This window comes from Anoplophora glabripennis, unplaced genomic scaffold (genome assembly GCF_000390285.2).
Source record: "Anoplophora glabripennis isolate ALB-LARVAE unplaced genomic scaffold, Agla_2.0 scaffold167, whole genome shotgun sequence".
NCBI lineage: Eukaryota > Metazoa > Arthropoda > Insecta > Coleoptera > Cerambycidae > Anoplophora > Anoplophora glabripennis.
In genome coordinates, this window is record NW_019416283.1 from 117,185 (window position 1) to 139,698 (window position 22,514).

Consider the following 22,514-nt stretch of genomic DNA (forward strand, 5'->3'; position numbering starts at 1 on the left):
ATTAAAATGAAGTGGTGACATATTTGGCCATCCTCTTTTTCTTGATTTAACGTTGGCCGTTTGTGTTTTTACCTATGTAGCGTCCTGTTGTCATATCACATCAGGAGATGTTCACCTAAACTAGGTCATTGTCAGAGGTCATCGACATTATGTTTCACAAATAAGTTATTTGAAATAACTTATTTGAATCAATTTAAAATCACTGAAAATTTCGCAAATAAATAAATACAGGCCATATTTTTAATTACAAACTTGAAATGATTAACAAATATTTAATTTAAAATTTTTTTATTTTTTGTTTTTTATTATGTACATTTTGTAAAACATAATTATTAACATATGCATATTAGGGTAGCCAAAAAAAAACGAATATATTTTTTTCGTCTCTTGTGAAAATATATTAGTTTGTCATGTTTTAAGAGCCCTTTCAAAAAATCAGCTCAAAAAAAATGTTTGTCGCAAGCTTTTTAAAAATTTCCAAAATCGTCAAAAATTGATTTTTTTTTAAAATTTTTTTTCTCGTTATTTTATCATTTTCTAGGTTCAAAAAAATCTCGATTGTGAAAATTTCAAATCGATATTTTAATTTCTAAAGGTCGCTCATAATTATTTTAACTTTCAAAGTAGTGTACCTATGTTTTCGAGCAACCTCTAAAAATAAATGTCAACAAACTAATAATTTTAAATTTTTTTTATTGAATTTGATGAACAAAAGAACAGAAATAAATCACGATACACTTAAATTTTAAAAAATTAAAAACAAATATTTAATACTCACAATGCGGTAGAAAATTTTGCCTCGAGGAGAAATTTTTTAAGCGTCTCGTGATTTATTTCTATTCTTTTGTTCATCAAATTCAATAAAAAAAATTATTAGTTTGTTGATATTTATTTTTAGAGGTCGCTCGAAAATATTTTAGGTACACTACTTTTAAAGTTAAAATAATTATGAGTGACCTTTAGAAATTAAAATTTCGATTTGAAATTTTTACAATCGAGATTTTTTTCTACCTAGAAAATGATAAAATAACGAGAAAAAAATTCAATTTTTGACGATTTTGCAAATTTTTAAAAATCTTGAGTGACCTCTAAAAAATTTTTTTGAGCTGATTTTTAGATGGGGCACTACAAATGTCGGTTAATATTTTATTTAATAATAAATCATACAAAAAATAATTTTTTTTAAACTTGAAATTTTTTTTGTTTGGTGCTTTGTCTGCATTGACTAAAAAAAATGTGGTGGCTTTAAAATAACGTGGCAAAATCATACAAAAACAATCTGTTTTTACATAATTATATTTCGTTGCAGTTTCGTCATTCTTTGCCACTCCATTAGTTTTAATACAATTGGTTTAAAAACGTAACAGTAGGCAACGAGTGCTCGATGGCTGTGTAGAAAAGAGTTTAAGTGCAGTTTGAAACACGAATTACAACTAGACTAGTTAGTGACTTAAAAAATTTAAAAATAATTTCAGATTAGTATTCTGGGGAACATTATACTTTTACCCTTAAAAACTGACCGCCACATTAGTACAACGTGTACATTTAAAAATGTAAATATGTTTTGATCTTCTTTAAATTATTTCATTTTTTGTTCATTTAAATTTTTTCTGAGTAGATGCTGAAAAAGGAGCAATTTGCACTTTTTACAATTTTTTTAAATAAATTAAGGTGAGATGTAGAATAACATCATGTTATTAGGTTTTGGAAAAGTAATAGGTGATTTTTCATGAATTGGCACGTAGTTTCCAGATTTGCACGATCTTAGGGTCAGTTTAATAAAAAATGTTTGAATGAACTTTACTTACTGTGTTAATAGTCTGTCTCGGGTGCAAAATTTCAACATTTTCGACTGTTTTTTTTTCTGGGTAGTTCAAAACGTAAAGATGGCATAGTTTTGATATAGGGTAAGCACATTTCAACATCTTCAGTTACCTCTTAAACGGATGTTTTTCACTTTTAGTCGTTTTTTTGTAATTATGAATTTTTTTTTTTGTAGAACTCATTGACATATTTTTCTATAGCTTCCAGTTTATCAGTGATGTCCAAAGCATTTTAAATGAAATCTCCTATTTAGTGTTCAATATTTGAAACCTGTGTAATTTTTTTCCAAATGGTGTATTATAAATGATATTTATGAAAAAAATGTTTGTATAACAAAAACCCCTCAAAAGTGCCCACACCTACAAATTAGGACATGCTGTATATAAACTGTATTTTTTGAATTACCACTTAGAAAACAAAAAAAAATACATATTTTTTTTATTTTCTACGCTAAATTGGCAGTGAAGTTTCAGAATATTTATTACAATATAAAATATAATAATTTAAAAATCCTTTATATACGTCTAATTTACCTCACGTGTATATTTAAACAGCAATTATCATTGTTCCAAAAATAAACAAGACCAAAGTGTAAATAATACTTATCACGAAACACATTCTGCAACAATTATCACGCGTCGCGATTCAAGCCTTTCCATTATGTTGCCACCTCTGCCTTGACAGGGACACGGTGCACAAAGAAATGGAAAAACTCAGCGACGATCTCACCCAAGCCATGAAGAAGATAAAACACCTCGACGCCAGCAACCAGGAACTGCAGGAGGAGAAAAGGGCGCTGACTTACCAGCTCGAATCGTTGAGGAGGGAGATCGCCAGCGCCTTGCACGAACGCGATAAGGCTCTCAAAGAGTGCAACGATTTGCGGGAGAAATTTGGGGAGCTGGGAGCGACGGCCGAGGATGGACGGCTGCTGTTAGGTAGGAAATTTATTGTTATATTTACAGGGTGTCGCAGTATTTCATGTACTAGAAATTTGAGCAGATAACAGTTTAACTTAGTTTTATTGAAAGTTGCTTCGTTTAGCCACTAGATGACATCGAATGTTAGTAAGAATGTTTCATTTTTTCCAGATACTAAAAGGCTTTGTTCAATTTTAATTAATGGTGTGCTAGTACTTGTGTATGTCACTTTCAGTGATATCAGCGGCCCGCAGTGGGAAATATTGGACAAAATTCTCGCCACTCGCCAATTTTCATCGTCACGTCGTGATTTTTTTTTAATAATCTCCTGGTTATGTTTTTTAGATTCAAATTCATGGTTTGGGTATAACATGTTACGTAGGGTTCTATTGAATCTATTTCGTACTTTTGGCATGTAAAAAAATTTTTTTCCAATGTAAATTTCGTTTAAGGCTTTTAGGTTAGAATTAATAATTTTGAGGTTAGGTTTTTGAAGAAAAAACATCAGATATATCATCAAGGGTCATAATAATCAATTTTATTAATAGCAGATACTTTTTAAACATTTTTTTCTACAACTGAACATCGAGTATTTAAAAATTTTTTCTTCGACATTGAGGTTGGTCCTTAAGCATTAAAAAAAAAGGGTTTTTCGAAAAAACCTCACCGAAATATGAAAATTCAGATTACCACGAGATTATTAAAAAAAAAATCACGACGAAACGATGAAAATTAGCGAGTGGCGAGAATTTTGTCCAATATTTCCCACTGTGCGCCTCCTCAATATTTTTTTGCTGGTGAATCAATCAATTTTCATGAAGGATCATCGAGAACCTATTTAACATCCCGTTATTTTAAAAAATAATTGCTCGCAGTTGTTTACAATTTCCAATTACGACATTTTTCAGGTGACCAAACGAAGAAGTCCAGAGGTCGCCTCCTGGACAGCCTGGGGGCCCTGGGCGACGGCCAGGGCCGCAAGGAGCTCATGCGCGAGGATGCCAGATCCATCAGCCAACGCCAGCGCCTGGACAACCTGGACCAAGCCAACCAGGAACTGGAATCTCTCAGAAAGAGCCTCGACAAGGCCCAGACTGAATTGGCCGAGGCCGTGCAGGAGGCCGAGGTGTCGAAGGGCCGCCGGGACTGGGCCTTCAGCGAGCGGGACAAGATTGTTCTCGAACGTGAGAGCATCAGGACCCTATGTGATAATATGCGTAAGGAACGCGACAGGGCTGTGTCCGAACTAGCAGAATCTCTACGTGAATCTGACGCTGTGAAGAAGCAGCGGAACGAATTGTTGAAGGAAACCAAAGCGCTGCGCGAGGCCCTCGAGGTGCACCTGGATCGCGAGAACAGGTCGTTGCACTCCCAAGACGAGGCTCAGGACCACTCCTGCGGCCATACTGAAGTAGTGGAGCTCGAATTGACAGCCGCCGACGAGGAAGGACTTGAATTTGCCGGCGGCAGGGATTTTCCCAGAGACGGCTCTGTATACGTTGCTTCGGTAGCGCCCGGATCGCCCGCCATAGGGAAACTCTTCCCTCACGATCGTATCCTGAGAGTTAACGACGTAGACTGTAGCCAGGCGTCGCTCAGGATGGTAACAGAGGCGATCAGATCCACCATGCCGGTGGCACGGGTTCTGGTGAAAAGGACGAGGTGTGCGAGAAACGAAATTCGCACCACTGGAGAGCAAGTGACGAAATGGATACATACCGCGAGACTGGCACCGGGATGCCATGGTCTGTCCTTGAAGATGGGTGTGTACATTAACAGGATTAGCGACGGTAGCCTAGCGGCAAGGGATAAAAGTTTGACTGTTGGGGACAGGGTCCTGAGGGTGAGTTGTTTCATTATTTAAAACAAGGTCGTTAATAATAATGATTTTTTGTTTTTATTAATTTCTTATTTTAACCATATAATTTTTTTTATTACGTATTTTTCTTTATTGACTTCTTGAAAATAATAATTTTTTTAACTATTTTATTATTTATTAATTTTTTTATTTTATTTAACTATTTTTTGAAAATTTTTTGATGAATTTTTTTTAATCTCTTATTTTAACCACTTAATTGTCTGTATTTAAGTATTTTTTTTATTAACTTCTTGAAAATAACAGATTTGGTAAAGTAATTTATGAAATGATAGGATTATTTACTTTTAAAGTGTTTTTGAAAATTAGGAACAAGTTAGGGATTGAAAAAGGGTCTAAATTGGTAGTTTTTCTTGGTGGGATAATTTTCAGGCTGGTTCTTGGGACTTCTTGAGGTTTCGAGAAACATGTTGCTCTTTTCTTCAGAAAAAATTTTAAAAGTGGATATTAAGTCCTCTGGCTGGTATTTATATTTGGCGTGTACACTCATTCATAGCTTTCGAGTGCAGGGCTTGCAGTCATTGGCCGCTTTCATTCTAGTCCTCTATTTGTGAGGATATCATTTCCAAATTCCAGGTAGTTCTAACCTTTCGTCTGGATAGAAATCGTGTCGATTTTCTGGATTTCTATTGCTTTCCTGCAGAGTATTGGCCAAAACCTCTGTGTCACCAGAATTCTACTATTAGTTAGTCTGCCCCGTGTTCTGTATCTGCTCATTTTCCTACATTGTCTTCCCTTTGATCCAGTGTATACTTTTCCATATATACACGGGACATTGCATACACTATGGCTTGGAGTAGATGGTTTCTGCAGCTCATGGGAAAGCCTGTCCCTATCTTCCTCAAAGTGCTGTTAAGATTGTGTTTGCTTAACTTGAGTATCAATTTTTAATGAAGTTGTTCGAAATGTGTGCAATTAACAATTGCAATGTCAAGAAATTTATTACATACACGTACTCTATGCGTAAATCTAAACATTTCGAAAACAGTTCGATGTGAATGGAGAATGTTTTTCATTTTAAAAATGTATGTATGTGGGGAATTTGCCTTTTTGTTTTTAAATTATATTGTTTAATTTCTCATCTAAAATTCTCTCCCTCTCTCGTTAAAAATCATAATTTCACTAAATTCGTTAATTAAAATCAAATATTTTAATTAATTAATTCATAAATCGTTTTTTTTTGTCAATTTCTGTCGCTCTATAAACCCATGTTTGTTGTTAGATAAACGATAAATCCATGGATGACATCGAGAGCGCCCATGAAGCCATGCGCGTCCTGAACGATGACTCGACCGACGTCATAAACATAACCACCTTGAAAATGAGCTACCCTGAATGTCCGAACGTCTTCACCCCAGTCCGAAGGCACAAAAAGGAGAACCGTAGTTCTCAAACGGAGGATTGGCTGTCTGGTGACTACAAGTACGGCAACCAAGAGAAGAACAATGGAGGGGCTTGGTTGAAAGAGAAATTGGAAATGATGCGAAACCCTTGGAAGACCAAAGAGGAGAAGAAGAAGTACAGGAACAGCTCCCCCAATCCGATAGATTTCGGGCACGAGCAGGCTATAGCAGAGCTGGATCTCGTCCTGGATAGCTATCATCATGGTACGATTAAAAGGAGTGGAGGTAAGTTTATTTATGAATTATCGTTAATTCCACTTATTCCACCGTTTTCCGTTAATATTTCGGTTTATTCAGACTTATTTAAGTTTATTCTGACTTACACCCATTTATTCATTGTTTTATGTATTATAGCTCATTTATTACAAGTGTTTCTATCTTTTTTGAGCTTTTTAAGGCCTCGGAAAGTTTAACTTTACTTACTTTCTTCTTGGAAATCAAAATAGCTCTCATTGATGGCAGAAACGTATTCGAAATAAAATTAAATCACATCAATAAAACAAAAATGAACCCTCAAAGATCACACTTGAGGTGAGGCATTAAAAGCTAGGTTAATGACCGAATGTTACGGTTGGTCAAGATTCATTATGGTTAAACATTTATGAGTCAGCGGTCCGGAGCGATCCGAAAAGGGGGTTTAAATAACGATTTGAAAATATTTTTTCATCGCAAATATGGTTTAAATTTTTTTTAATAGTGTATTCGTTTTCTGCCTTAAAGGTCACACTATTGCGAATTGGAGTTTTACCAATTTTGAACCTTTATGTCTTCTTTATTTGTTAACGAAAACAACATATATATATCAAAACTGGGGTAAAATTTTCTGAGAAATCGAATGATGTAATTAGTTTAACAAAAAAAAATTAATTTGTTAATAAAAAAATGCGAAAAAAAACATTTTTCAAAAAATGTCTTAAATTCGTATTGTTTTTATAAATAATGGCTAGAGAAAAAGTAAAAAAAAAGAATTTTGCAGTTCAAAATCTATATTTTTAAGAAAAAAATACCCCATTATCAATTTTTCCCGGTATCCTGAATATCGGCTTTTTTGAAGTTTGTTTTGAAGTTGATTTTTGGCTCCTTCTCTGTAAATTGATGTTTATTTTGCACTTTTTTGTATAAAAATATCAGTTTAAACAATATTATCCATAAATAACAGTAACTGGTAATTTTTCACGAATTTAAAATAAAATTGTTCTAGGACCATTTTTAGCCAAAATAGCGTTGTTTTTTTTATTTCATAACTTGTTTATTTATAAACATTAAGAACTTCATAATAACGGTTAAAGATATTGAAAAAATGCATTTTATAGTAATTTTTAACCCTTTAAAAAACGTCCTCGAATACATTTTTACACCTGTGGTGGGGGAATAAGACAGAAACATTCCGAGACTTTAAATCTTAATTACCCGAAAATTTTGCGATATCTCCGGTAATTGTGGACCAATTTTAATGTTTTTTTTTTAATCTGGCGTAGCACATGAAAATAATAACTGCACGGTCCATTTTGCAATAATTAATTAGTAATTTGTTATAAACTATAAATTTTGTAAAAATATGTTATTTTCTGAATTTTTTTACATAAAAATATTGTTTTTTAAGAAAAATTTTTATTTGTACCGTTGTGAATAATTATTTCTCGAAAAAATGTGAAAAAATTTTTTTACAAAGATTTGAAGTCTTGGAACGTTTCTGACTTATTTCCCCCACCACAATCCAGTTGTAAAAATGTATTCGAGGTCGTTTTTTAAAGGGTTGAAAACTACTATAAAATGCATTTTTTCGATATCTTTAACCGTTATTATGAAGTCTAAGGATTGATTGATTTATTTCCGAAATTTCAAGTCTTAATGTTTATAAATGAACAAGTTATGAATTTAAAAAAAAACTCTACCTCGGCTAAAAATGGTCCTGATTACGAATATCAAAGCGGCTTTAAAAATATTCATTCTTCGCAAAGTTATTAACGAAAAAGCTTATAAACAAATTACACTATTTATTTATATGTCTTTTTGAGGAGGTTAGCCTATGAAATTACAATTTCCAATTACACAGCTAAAAAACTCAATTTTTGGTAATTTTTACATTATAATTGTTGTTTAAACAATGATGTTGTTGTTTTAAACTGATACTTTTCAGGAAATATTATTTCTTTTTTGCCTAAACTAACGATTAAACCGAGTTTCAATCTGAAACGAATTACCTTCTGATTTACATGTATTACAAATTTCATTTAGGTTAAAAACATTGATTTTAGATTCCATGTATGTATTTATACATTAGTAAGGTTATGTATATGTTGGAACTAGTAGTACTACTAATACGGACAAGCCCCATTTTCACAGAACTCTTATTTCAGGAGCCAAAAGGCACTTGACACAAACCAAAGAAGAGAAAAACAACGGCGGCACCTGGCCCAAAGCCAGAGCAGCCCCGGTACTGACACAGAGCGGCGGCACCGTCGTCACTCGCACTAAAGAACGACCGCCTCTCTCGTTACTCCCCACACCAAAAGACAACCAACTCCAAGACAATTACAACTACAGGAACTCCACGCCCGTGCCTATTTCCGTCATGCCCTCGAGTATGCCTCCGAGTTACACCAGGCATTCGGTGTACAAGAGCGTGGACACGTCTCACCATTTCGGGATGGCGACGGATTCTTTTGATAGATTGAGATCTGCGAATAATGCGAATAGACTGAGCGTCAACGTCAACTCTGATAATAGTCTGGATTTTCCCGTGCACCGGTTCGTGGACAAGGAAGTGATGAACTACTATAAGAAGAATAATAGATCTGGTGAGTATTTCACGATGTATTAATAATTATTTATTGTAAACTTATTTGTATGTTCATAATGTAAATGTATAACATATCGGTCAAGAAGTCCCGGGACCAATCCATAGATGGCGCCACAAATCAAAAATCTGTGTGGTAGATAGTAAGAGCCTTTAAAGAAATGTGTCAATTCTAATCCTATATAATTTTCTACACTAATTTCAACTAATATTTCAGCAAAAAATTGATATATTGAGTCACTTTTTTAAGAATTTTTCTATAAAAATCACTGAAATATTGTAATTTTTTAATTTTTGTTCATTTTGTGCAAAAAAGATACAAAATATATGATGATGTAGTTCGATTCTCTCATTCCGATAATTATTGGCATTTGCATTAGCGTTTTGTTGCAGTTACATCCATTATTATTGGTCGTTTTTGGTACTGCCATTTAGGGTGCAGAATTGATTGTTTATATTTGAACCTCTTTCAATAAGTATCATTCTACCACTTTAACCTTATTTCGAGGGATTCGAGTGAAATATTATAAACAAAAAAGTTATTTTCAGTAATCCCCAAGTATGGATCTGACTCGGAGAGAGACAGCATAGTGAGCGGCGCGCACGAAGTGATGCCCACGCACAGCAGAGGCCACAGCCAACTGTTCGTTCCACCGAGGATACACTACCCCTTTCATCCCCACCCGCACCCCCATCTGAACCATTCCCGCGAGAGCTTCAGTTTCGAACCGTTCCACCACATTCACAGCCCTTCCGTTGACGTGAATGGCGCCCGCAGACCGCCCGATTTGCTCGAATCGGGAGGGACATTTCCCAGGAAGAACCAGAGGTTTCGGGTGCCCTCCAATCCCAGCGTCACCAGCAAGGTTAGTTAATTTTGTCCGTTTGTTTCGATAAGAAGTTGACTGTCGAGGGTCGAAACGATTGTTTTTTGTTTACAGTCTACTTAAAAGTCACTTCTAACCTATAAAATTTCACTAATATTTTGACATATAAATTTGTTGTACAGGTTAATGTAACCTCAGGCACCGCTGCGAGCTATGACATGCATTGTTGTCAAATCTCCTGTTGGATTTACATATATGTTTTTTCGGTCATTCTCGTTTTGCTAATTAACGTTGGTCATTTGTTTTTTTTGCTCGTCTAGCGCTCTGTTGTCATATCACATCAGGTGGATTGATATTATGTAGTTCACCTAAACTAGGTTGTGTCGGAGGTCATTGACACTGTGATTAATAAACTAAACACAGTGCTTTCAGAAAATAGAAACAAATACTTTTTATTAAAAACTTGAAATGTTTTTGTAGGAGCATCGGAATCATTTACAGAAAAATTGAACCACAGACGACATCACTACAAAACATTAATATGAATTTCAGGTTCACAAAGCATTTTGTAACTAGAAACATAAGCTAACCTCACTTCTCCCATACTGCACTATAGCGCTGACCTAGAGACTAGTTCAGCGCTATGTTCTAGTTAAAGCTGTTTCACACACAACAATTTATTGGACAATAAATTGAACAAAAAATTGGGGATATAGGACATGTTTTAATTTGTTGGTCAATTTTAGGCATATCTAGTTACATTTTGTATTTTTTTTTTAAATGCCAACCCAATTATGATGATTTGAGCCAACATTTCAATGTCATTTGACGAACAATGGAATTCGATGTTGCTATCAATGAAATTGGCCAATAAATTGTTGCAAATTAATTAATTTGTTGAGAAATAAATTGTCAATTTATCGTTCAATAAATTGTTGTGTGTAAAACAACTTTTGCAACTTTACTTACTGATAGAACTCCTCAAAATAGAAAAAAAGTTCTTAGAAACATAGGTTAGGAAATACAGTGAAAATTGGTTATAACGACATTGCTTTATACGACATATTGGATATGACAAAATTTGGAAGTCCCGATTTAATTCTATAGAAATACCGTATTAAAAATGTCGAAGAGAAAAATATTTAATAAAGGAGAAAAATCACATACAGGGTGTTTATAAATAAGAGTGAAACATTTTATCGGGTGGTTGACAAAGTTATTTTGTGAAAAAAGGTTCATATAAACGCAGGTCGAAATATGCTTCGTTTCCGAGATACAGAGTGTTTAAATTTTAAGTTTTTATTTACTTATTTCAAAGAGTTCTAAAGATTTGACTCGAAATTAGAAAAACGCTTTGGAGGGAGAATGCCACAATCTTTTTTAATAAAAAAAAATGGTACGCCGCAGACTTTTTCCCGTTTTGATATTTTTTTAGAAATCCGCCATTAATTCTGAATGAAATTGGTCTCTTCAATTTTTTTCGCAGGATGCGCCGTTTTTGAGGGAAAAAAATAAAACATATTTTATTGTAGGTTTTGTTAATCTTTTATTTAAAGGTGCAAGTAGAAATATTCGGATCACCCTAAAAAAATATACTTTTATCCCTCCAAAGCATTTTTCAAATTTCGAGTCAATATTTTTCAAACTCTGAAATAACTAATAAAAATAAATAAAAAATTTAAATTTAAACACTGTATTTCGGAAACGAAGCATATTTCGACCTACGTTTATATGAACATTTTTTACAAAATAGCTTCGGCAACCACCCCCTAAAATATTTCGCACTTATTTAGAAACACCCATAAAGATTAAAAAACAGAGAAACTAATGCAAGCAAGCAAAAGAATGTGGCGTGTCACTACGATTTCAACAATTGAACAAAGATTGAAACAAAGTAAATTCGTAAACAATTCATTGAAAACGAAGCGTGTGAGATCTTTTGAACACAAAGCAATACATGTACATCCTTAAAGACTACTTGTATTGTTCATAATTTTTTCTATAAAAATTTTAAATAAAATATGTGTAGGTAACTGCTTATTATGTCTGACGGTTATAACAACCGTAAACAAACGGTCCCTTGAAGGTCGTTATAACCGATTTTCACTGTGCTTAGTTTCACGTGAGGGGCATTCAAACTGTTACTGAAATTGGATTTTTGAATATTAGGTATTGTACTTTTTATTAGTGATGACACCATAAATTTTAATGATCAAAGTCGGTAACCATAAATTACCAGTCTCATTAAAAAACTGCCGTCAATTATTTTAAACTACCAATTTACTTTTTCAATAATTCCTTTGAAATCGATGTTTACAGTTCTTAAGAGGGTTCTATAGCAATACATTTTTATAGTTTTTGTTACACAGTTTAGTTTGTCTAAATATGAATTAATGCACAAATAACACACTTTCCCCCATTCTTATGCAGTTTTTCTATAAAATGGACTTATTTTGAAATTCAAATTACTTTTTGGGGTAGGTAAAGAAATTTGTAATTTACGATGCCGCTTGTTCAAAAGTGGCAAATTACAAATTTCTTTACAACAAAACGTAATCTGAGTCTCAACCTAAGTCCAGTTTATAGAAAATCTGCGTTAAAATGGGGGAAAGTCTGTTATTTGTGCATTCATTCATATTTAGACAAAGTGTGTAACAAAATCTATAAAAATGTACTGCTAGTTGCCTCTCTGCTATAGAACACCCTTAATAATTTTCTTCCATATATTTTTCTTTCTTGAAAAAATTGCCAAAGTCGACAGTTTAATGTAGAATTATTTATGAGAAAACATTTGATAAAATGTCCCATAACGGTACAAACACTATTTAGAAATGAAACTTTGGGAATTTTGTAAATAAGTATTTACAGTATCGTTTTAACGAATTTTCAGCTTCACATAATGTGTTTTAAAACTTACCCTTAAGTAGCGGCTTATGACATTGAGAATAGATTGATTGACTAAAAAAGAAAAAAAAAAATCTAGGTCAAAGCTTTAAATGAATCTGGAAATACACCATCGCATATGTGTGTCCTCTTTTTGTAAATCATCCTACAATTTTGCACATAATTCATTGAAACTTCCAATAGACATTCGAAAGTGATTAAAAAATTTTGAGCTATCCTCTCGTAGCTCATGAAATAATGTTACAAATTCGGCCATTGTCTGCTTCTTAGTAGTGGACGAATCCAAAATTTTCTTGTTCTTGGTGTTTTTCTGCGATTATATCATTAACAACATGCACCTTTTTCTTTCGTCCATCGTGGTACACATGTGGTACGTGAAGGCGAAATGCCGCGCGGTCTACTAAAAACCGTGCACGGTGTTTGCAAAGCAAATTAAATTATGGCACAGCTACCGTTAGGAAATCGTGTGTGTGAAAGAAGCTCAGGCGATGGGCGATGATGATGCTGCATCTTTTCCGCGTCACTTCCCCCACGCCGTAGTTTACTCACATGTTGGCCGCCTCGTTGCCATGAAAACCGCCATAAACAACGCTACGAAGTGAAATACAAACTGATTTTCATCCGCGTCACTTGCTTATGCTATACGTTGGATGGTATGAGGTTGATGTTCGCGCTCAACGAAGGCAATGTTTTTTAGAAGACCAAGATTAGAATACAACATGCAACGCGGTCAAGCAACTGTCGGTTAAAATCATAAACTTTCATGCAAGTAAAAATCTGTTTTGAAAGTACTGGAAGAGGGGGCGATCTGCCAAACATGTTCTCTCTTTTTTACTTATTTTGAAGAGTACCATGTAAAGTTTGGACAATGCAATTTGGGCACCCTGTCCCACAATTATGCGTGCCTATTGTTGTCGTGGATAACATTAGACGTCGAATTAATCTATTTTTTTAATTTTAGAACACTGTTCAAAAAAGTGTTTTTTGACACTCAATAGCAAAATATTTTTACATTTTTGATTGAAACATTCTAAAACCAAAAATTACTATTTCCACATTTATTTTTCTTTATTACTAGGTTAGTACGGGGAGCATCGAGCGGGGCAGTTCGGAACGTGGCAGCCCCATGCCCGTCATCCACGTGGAAGTCCTGAGCAGTCCCGGGGACCACTCAGGATCTTCCAACACCACCCCCAAAGACTACTGCCCGTGGGGCCACAAGCCGGTGCCCGGCGAGCTGAGACGTGTCCACATCGATAAATTCAACGAGCCTCTCGGCATCCAAATCAACTGTCCCGACACCGGCGGCATATTCGTCTCCACCGTGAACGAGAATAGCCTGGCGAGTCGTGTCGGTCTACAGATCGGAGACCAGCTGTTAGAAGTATGCGGGATTAACATGAGGAACGCCACTTATAACTTGGCGGCGAATGTTTTGAGGCAATGCGGAAATTCCATAACGATGCTAGTGCAGTATAGTCCGGATAAGTACCACGAGTTGGAGGGAGACGCCGAGTCCTGTTCGGGATCGACCTCGAATTCTGACGATGACGAAGAAGAGGCGGACGGTGAGGCGACGCCCTGTAATTCGCCGAAGGAGGTGAGGAAGAGTTCTTCGTTGCAGATGAAACCGTCGCAGTTGATGGTCATGCAGAGGCAGACGCAGAACGTTTCGACAGGCGGGAGTGCACGGTGAGTCAAATTAAAAAAATAAAGATCAAACGTTAAATCATTAAATTTAAAAAAAATGGTACGGTTGTATGTTTCTGATACGAGTTCAATTCTTTCACGTAACTCATCTTCAACTGTCTTGATTTAATACATTTTCACAGGTAGAAATCGCGTAGAGAAGAAAAATTTTTATAGCACTCCGTATAGAGCCGAGATGCTTGTATGAAATTTTGTAGACATTCTCCGTAAATTAAAGTCATGTCTAAAAGTTTTTGACAGAAACGTTTATCTTTACTGATTAAAAAAGTTGTAAAGCTTCAATTAAACAAAATTTGTCTACTGGTTTCTGCTCCATAAATAAAAACAATTTCCTCGCAGTTAATCCAGTGACAGGATAAAGAAACAAAGAAATATTAATTGCCGTACAGATTATATGTCATAAAAACACATCTTCAGTGTGTCGTAATCATTTCTTGTTTATAGAACTACGGAAGAGCCGCGATATTTATGCATCGAAACCCTGAAGACCTCCAACCTGGGTATATCTCTAGTCGGAGGCAACGCGGCCGGTATCTTCATCCACTCTGTCCAACCGGACTCCTTGGCTTACCATGCTGGACTGAGAACCGGGGACCAAATACTCGAATACAATGGTAGCGATCTTAGGGCAGCTACCGCCGAAGAAGCGGCGTACGAACTGGCCAAGCCGGCGGACAAGGTCACCGTTCTCGCTCACTATCGAATCGACAGTAAGTGATTCATATGACGTTAAAAAAATTTCTTTCAGAATTATTTTCAGTATTTTTTTTTACTTTTTAATTATAATTAGTGTTGTTAAATGTCATGAAGCCTATAAATTTTTAAAAATTTTGAATGAAATTTAAAAAAAATTGAAATGGATGAAATTTTCATAAATTTCATAATTTTCATATTCTACTTGAAATTTCATGTTATTGATGCTCTTTTCACACTCTGTCTACTACTTCGGAGTATCTACATGTTTATATTTTTTAAAACCGTAAAGGTTTCGTTTTTGAGGCATTGATGAACGCCAGCGATCGTTGCCAAAGACACTGAATTTAATCCTTCCAGAATACAACGAAATAAAGGACAAGCCGGGAGACAGCCTCTATGTCCGTTGCGGTTTCGACCGCAGCGGCAACGAGATGACGGAACCGCCTCAGCTGTCGTTTTCCAAGGACGACGTCCTCTATGTAGACAATACCATGTTCAATGGGGTGCCGGGACAGTGGCGTGCGTGGAAACTGGATGCGGAAGGCCTCAGGCAGCAGTGCGGAGTTATCCCCAGCAAATATAAGATCGAGGAGGAGTTGCTTCTTAGGCGGGGCGCGGGTGATGCAGTGGAAGGTTGGTGGTATTAGATTGTCCTTTTTTTTTCCTTGAATCGGTTCTTAAAAATGTTCTGTATGTTGCCGTTAAATTTTAAACACACGTTAAATTTTTGTTTTTAAATTATTAAAATAAAATAATATATTTAAATTTAAGTTGGCCATTAATGAAAAATAATTATAACAGGGTGTTAAAAATCTTATACAATAATTCAAACAGCTTTATTACAGATTACTGTTTATATTGACCATTTAATTATTCCCTAAAATTGAATATTACAACACTACTCAATGTACAACCACGAACAGTCAACAGAGTATGTAGAGTAGAACAGTCTCAGCCATTATCGTGCATGTATAATATGAGGTGTGAATATGCATTAGTATGGATGAAGTGGATAGTTTAATGCTAGTCCAAGTTTTTCATTGTTTTACGTTACGTCAAGCATCTTTCGAGATGTTTTATAATAAAAATCAAATTTAAAATTCTCAGATAAAACTAATAAGTTTTAAACAAAATTGGTGGTTCTACTGACAAAATTAAATAATCTTAACTAATTACTATATATGCGGGTGTAATTCAATGCTGGTCAGAGCTTTAGTCTGCAGAGTAGTTGTTTTCAAACATATCAGTAAAACAAATATTTATTTCCTTTATATCTGTTAAATTGTAAATGATTCGCAACTTATAGATAATAATCGATTGAATTTTAACGATCGTCAACATTTTGGTGTCATTAAAATTTAACGGCATAATTAATAAATTGCCACTAAAAAATAATACATTTTTTATATTGAGGAATCTAAATCTGTCAAAATATTGCAATAAAATTGTTTACTATTTTATATTTATATTGTTATATACAGGGTGATTCAGTCAAAATGTCGTTCATTTTAAGGGAAGGTAGGGAAAAATGAGTAGAATAAGAATAAGTGATTACAAAAATTTTTTCAAATCATTATTTAAACCCCTTTTGGCACGCTCCTGACCGCTGACCTACATCGAGAGTGAATCTTGACCTACCGTAGTGTTGTGTCACTAACCTATCTTTAATATTGTTTTCAACGTTTTCACCGTTTTGTAATTAAATATGAGTCTTTATTGTTATGTTCGATTAATTATTCAGTTTGTAGTACAGATGGGGCATTACACACCAAATCAACCACTTTTGATTTGGCTGAAACTTTATTGTATTCTACCTATTGAAAACCTCAGAATTTTTTCAAATTTTTTCACCCCTCCAGAAAAGATGAATTTTTGAAAAAAATTGCTTTTTTTTAAATAAACAACTTATTCAAAAAATGAGTTATCCGGACGTTTTTTTTTTCAAAATTTTTGTTTTTAAATGTACTTTTTGAAAAAAAAAATAAGATCAAAATTATCTGGACCTATCATCACTGTTTTTTTTTTTCAATTTTCGAAAAAAAAACGGAAATTTCTCAATTGTAATTTTTTAATTTTTTTTTTTCTTATAAAAAACGATTTTTCAAATTTATCTTATTTCACATACCATTTTAAAAATTTTTGAAAATGTATATAGAATCCCAAAATTGAAAAAATTTATTCTATGCAGCGATTGATGACAATTTCAAAAAGTCGTAGAGAATGGTTTCAAAATGATTTTGAGTTCAAATGCGTTGCATGTCTTTTTTTAAAGCCCACTGTTCGTCCAAAAATGGACCAAATAACTACTTTTTTTAAAATTTTGTTTGTTTTTGAATGTAGTTTCCGAAAAAAATACAAACAAATTATTCAAAACGATCTATTTTTTTCAAAAAAAAATCGAATTTTTTTCGTTTCAATTATTTCTTTCATATATATTTTTTTTCACTTTTGGTATTCTATAATATAGAATGTATATTATACATTTTCAAAAATTTTCAAAATGGTGTGAAATAAGCTAAAATTGAAGAAAAAAATTTTTCAATCAATAAAAAAAAAGTAGAAAACGAAAAAACAACTGAAAAAATTTGGGGGTGGCGCCGGCGAGCTGACTTATTTCCTTTCAAAAATTAGTGGTACCTACCAATGTAAAATGCTACTACTGCTGAAAGAACACTCATTTGTCCATAGCACTTAATAAAGTTTGAAAGTTGACATTCGAACAGTCTGTAGTCCGCCGGCACATTCGCTGTCATTCGTTGCGAAGTAGAGCGGCGATTTAACGGAAGTTAAGGGGTAATTTGCTTATTTTTTAAAAGGTCGGGTGAAATATTTTTTTGAATTTTCTGTTTTTATTGGGCCTTCCGAATACGTGGTTAAAATTAATGACATTATAACTGAATCACCCTGTATATATATATTTTGTAATACACTACAATGTTTAATCGTAACATAATTAAATTTTGAAAGATCTAAATATGTGTAATAGAAATAACGAATTAATAAAAAAGGCGAAAACTAAAAAGCTTTTATTATTTTATTTATTAATAAAGTGATAAAAGAAATATAGAATGTTTTTCTGTTTCGAAAATATAACTGCAAGTGATGTGCATCGATGGTTTAAATAGAGATGTCTTAGGAACAATTTTAATTTTTTTTAAGAAAACGTGGTTGATTATACAAACCTAAAATTTAATAAATTTTTCTCATCTTTGCTTGTCTCTGTCACAAAGATTTTTTTGTGTTGATCGTGCAATACGTAACAAATTGGTTCGTCGACATTTTCCAGTAGAAATCCGACATTAGTTCACATCAGAGGGAGATCACATCATTCACGTCAAAATTCGTATTGAAGTTATTTCATTTGTCAATTTTTGTTATTGGCAATTATTCAAAGATCCAGTGTTTGGTGTATGGTGAAAAATTATGTTGTGTGAAAATTCTGTTACACATAGGCTGAGATGGAGACCTGCAGGTACGATCTAGAGCTCGAAGAATGGCTTCTTAGTAGCATATTTGATAGTACCAACTTTGTTTTCTGCAGTATTCTATCGCAAGTTCAGTTCAGTTCTTTTGCTCACATCTGGCGCTGTCAAAAATGGTAATCGAGTCAAGTAGTATCGCCTAATTTCGATATAAAAAGTTCTAACATTTTCTGGTAGTATTCACATTTCTTCAATAATTGAAAGCTAGATCTACTTTTTGGGTATATTAATAGTGTATTGTAGAGGAGGTTCATTGATTTAGGCATAAGCAACTTGTTTTAACTAACGTTCTGAACTAGCCTAGACTCTTAATCATGAAATAGTTGTATTCGCTATACGTATCAATAGAAATATCAGAAATTTAGGTATATTCTCTATTACCGTCAATTTTAGGCCGTACCACTGCCACAGCACGACGCAGTTTCTTCAGAAGGAAAAAGCATCAAAGGGGAGGCAGTGGCAGTTCCGGATTGGGATCCAGCTCAAGGGATTCCAAAGAGCTCGCCAGTTTCTGCAATCTCTCCCCAGGATGGTACTCCGATTCAGGTGAGATTATTTTTAAATGACATTTACTCATTCTTGTCAATTTGTGGGACAGGTAAGGTGTAAGGTGTGGATTATGATTCCATAGGCGTATCATTTTAGAGGGTTCTGANCGCTCCCCACCCTTCCGAACTTACGAATTCGAACGAAGCTAATTCCCTATGTAGCGTTGTACGGTGAAAGCACGATATATTCATAAACATCAACACTCTATTCTAACTCATTTTACTTAGGCGTATGAACCAATTTTGCAAAACTGTAATATCAGAAAGGCGTATGCCTGTAAAATTTCAGATTTGGTTCGTACGCTCTTCTGATATGACGCCCTCGATATAATACCTTTTTTTTAGTTTTTTTTTTTTATTTATTTGGGTATTGTGTCACTTGCCAAAATACCGAAATAAATAAAAAAGCCAAAACTATGCCACGAATAAATAATTTCTGACATCACTGATGTCGAAATTGTCTATAACTGGTTCCATTGTAACCTCAACTCATGATATGTAAGTCTCATATTCTTTGTTCCTATTTTTGTATGTACATAATTCACTTATTCCATGTCTCTTTAGTTACCTGAGTAGTCGTCTGCTATAGAGGTAGTAGGTAGTTTTACATCCCTTAATTTAAAAGTTGTGTTATTATGTGCCACGTCAGTTTTTATACTCGCCCAAATTAAATCAATGGTGGCAATCGAAGAATTGTAACACTGCGAGCTTCAGCGGCTCTTGGTTTTCAAGCGGTAGCTAATAATTGTACTTTTAGCATCTTGCCATCAAATTCAGTATGTTTTCCATTCAACCATTTGATGTTTTTTTTCTTTTTCTTCATGCAGATGTCTGCAATTTTTCTATTCGTTGATAGTGGTAAGGCTCATTATCCATGACAATCCCTGCTCCAGGTTCAGGGAGCAAAATAGATGCAAACCATTTTTTAAATATCTGCTGTCTGGATCCTCATGGTTAATCTCCTGTTTTTTGTTAAAAGCCTCATTCGCTTCCGAATTGTGTAATTAATAATCTACGTCGTTTCCCAGAGTGTGTAATCACTTAGAAAATAATTCTAAAAAAATGCTTCTCGTCTGCTATTGATATTTAAATATCGCCAAACCTTAAAGACTACACTATTCATATATCCATATTTTGTCAACATAATAAATTTTCCTTTTCGATCTCCAACAGTAACATTTTTACTAAATCCTCTCTTCGCCAAGCTACAATTTTGTTATTTTCTGTTACCATTACTTTTTGGTTTCATTATGCGTAATAAAAATTCATTTCATGAATAGTATGCAGTAAAATTTTTGGCAAATCTTCATCTGCGATGGCAATTTGAGCTCTCTTTAATGTCGAAAGTTCACTTTTAAAATAAAATCTATGAATCTTCCTACATTTTGCATATTTAATGCCATTGTCAATTTTAATATTTTTTCTGATAAACGAGGGTGGTCTGAAAAGTTTCCGACCTCAACATGAAGATGGCAGCACTCATAAATAAAAGCTAGTGAATTTCGTTGTTCATATGTTGACAGTTACTCACCAAAGTTTCAGCCATTTTGGACACGCAGTTGTTATGTAACAGTCGTTTGAGTGAGTTGATGTGAGTTTTTATGAAAATGGACAAAATCTAGTATCGAGCTGTCATTAAATATCTGTTTTTGAAAGGCAATACGCCTACGCAAATCAAAGATGAATTGGATTCTGTGTATGGGGACTCTGCACCATCATTTACCACAGTGAAATTTTGGGCAGCTGAATTAAACGTGGGCGTAAGAGCTTGGGAGGCGATGAACATTCGGGACGTTCAAAAACTGCAACTACCGACGAAAACATTGCCAAAGTTCACCAAATGGTGCTAGACGACCACCGAATTAAAGTGAAAGAGATAGCAGAGGTTATGAACATGTTTGTCACATATGAATTCAACATTTAAACATGAGAAAGCTGTCCACGCGTTGGGTGCCGCGTTTGCTCACGTTAGACCAAAAACGTGTTCGAATGAACGTTTCCAACACTGTTGGTGCATTTAGGCGCAATAAATCCGAGTTTTAGCGCGGATTAATTACTATAGATGAAACTTGGATACACCATTATACGCCCGAAAAAAAAATACAGTCCAAACAGTGGACTGCAAAGGGGGAACCGGCTCCAAAAAAAAACTGTTTTTTTGGCTGGGAAAGTGATGGCGACTGTTTTTTGGGATAGTCATGGAGTTACTTTAATCGATTATCTTCAAAAAGGAAAAACCATTACAGGAGGATACTACGCATCATTACTTGACAAGCTGAAGGCAGAACTTGCGGAAGAACGGACACATTTGCAGAAAAAGAAAATCCTGTTTCACCAAGACAACACACCGTCCACACCTCAGCGGTTGCCATTGCGAAAATCCACGAATTACGGTTTGAACTGCTTGACCATCCCCCTTACTCATCAGATCTAGCCCCAAGCGACTTCTTTTTGTTCTCTCATCTAAATATTGCGCTCGGAGGACAGAGATTTTCGTCAAATGAAGAGGCAATCACCTTCGTAAACAATTATTTTGCAGAGAAAAACGCCGAGTACTATTTGGACGGGTTACAGAGATGGGAGCATCGCTGGGAGAAGTGTGTAGAGTTACAAGGAGACTATGTTGAAAAATAAAAAAAAAATTCTGAAAAAATATCGTGTATCTTTGTTAGGTCAGAAACTTTTCAGACCACCCTCGTACTTTTCATTTTTTTTTACACTTTTTAATGCACATTCTTTGCGAGAACTGCACATTTTCCTGGTATTACTCGCTGATATATTTACGTTTTGTCCTCGAATACCTTTTATTGCACATAGTTTCCATTCTGTTAAATTTGGTTGCTTACTACTATTTTGATTATCAAATCAGCCACTAACGTCTGCATATGATTCCATTTTGAACAGCACTTGTTGGAATAACTAAAGAGTGAACACATCTTTCCCATTTGCACGCTTATGATATGCACTGATATAACTCAGCTGGAAATTATAAACAAAGATAGAACTTGTATGCTTGTAACAATAGAATGTTTTAAGTGTGCATACACATGCTGTACGTATTAACCGTTTTTTTTTTAACGTTGTGAGTTTATTTTTAATATAAAATCCTTGAATCTTCCTTCGGATCACATATTTGACATCATTTTCAATTTAAATTTTTTTTCCTGGCATATGTTGTTTTTTTTGCGTTTTACACTTTCACTACTTTTTAATGCACAACAAACAGTTCTGACGAAAGATTTTGATTAAAATAGTACAAATTGTTTTTCATAAAACAGTCTTGACCTGTTAAATTTGCTCATTTACAACTACTCCGATTATTATCAGTTTTTCATTAACACACCTATACATACAGTTTCGTGTTAACACCACTTATTGGAATAATTAAAATGGGAAAATAATAACACATTTTTCCCACTTGTACGATTATGACATGCACTGACACGCATCAGATGGAATTTTATTTATATCCAGTGTGCTATGATTTTAAACTCTAATGACGCCAGCTAATTTGATGAAATAGT

At 34.4% G+C, this 22,514-nt stretch overlaps 1 protein-coding gene across 1 annotated transcript in view; it reads left to right on the forward strand.

Moving 5' to 3' along the window:
* Positions 1 to 22,514, forward strand: part of LOC108904859 (disks large homolog 5) — a 38,207-nt gene that overhangs the window by 11,833 nt on the left and 3,860 nt on the right. Inside the window, exons 5-13 of the mRNA XM_023457410.1 lie at positions 2,509 to 2,762; positions 3,653 to 4,587; positions 5,843 to 6,248; positions 8,384 to 8,824; positions 9,373 to 9,689; positions 13,633 to 14,246; positions 14,709 to 14,974; positions 15,318 to 15,593; positions 18,836 to 18,988. Coding sequence (XP_023313178.1) covers positions 2,509 to 2,762; positions 3,653 to 4,587; positions 5,843 to 6,248; positions 8,384 to 8,824; positions 9,373 to 9,689; positions 13,633 to 14,246; positions 14,709 to 14,974; positions 15,318 to 15,593; positions 18,836 to 18,988 — 3,662 coding nt within the window. The remainder of the gene's footprint in view (positions 1 to 2,508; positions 2,763 to 3,652; positions 4,588 to 5,842; positions 6,249 to 8,383; positions 8,825 to 9,372; positions 9,690 to 13,632; positions 14,247 to 14,708; positions 14,975 to 15,317; positions 15,594 to 18,835; positions 18,989 to 22,514) is intronic.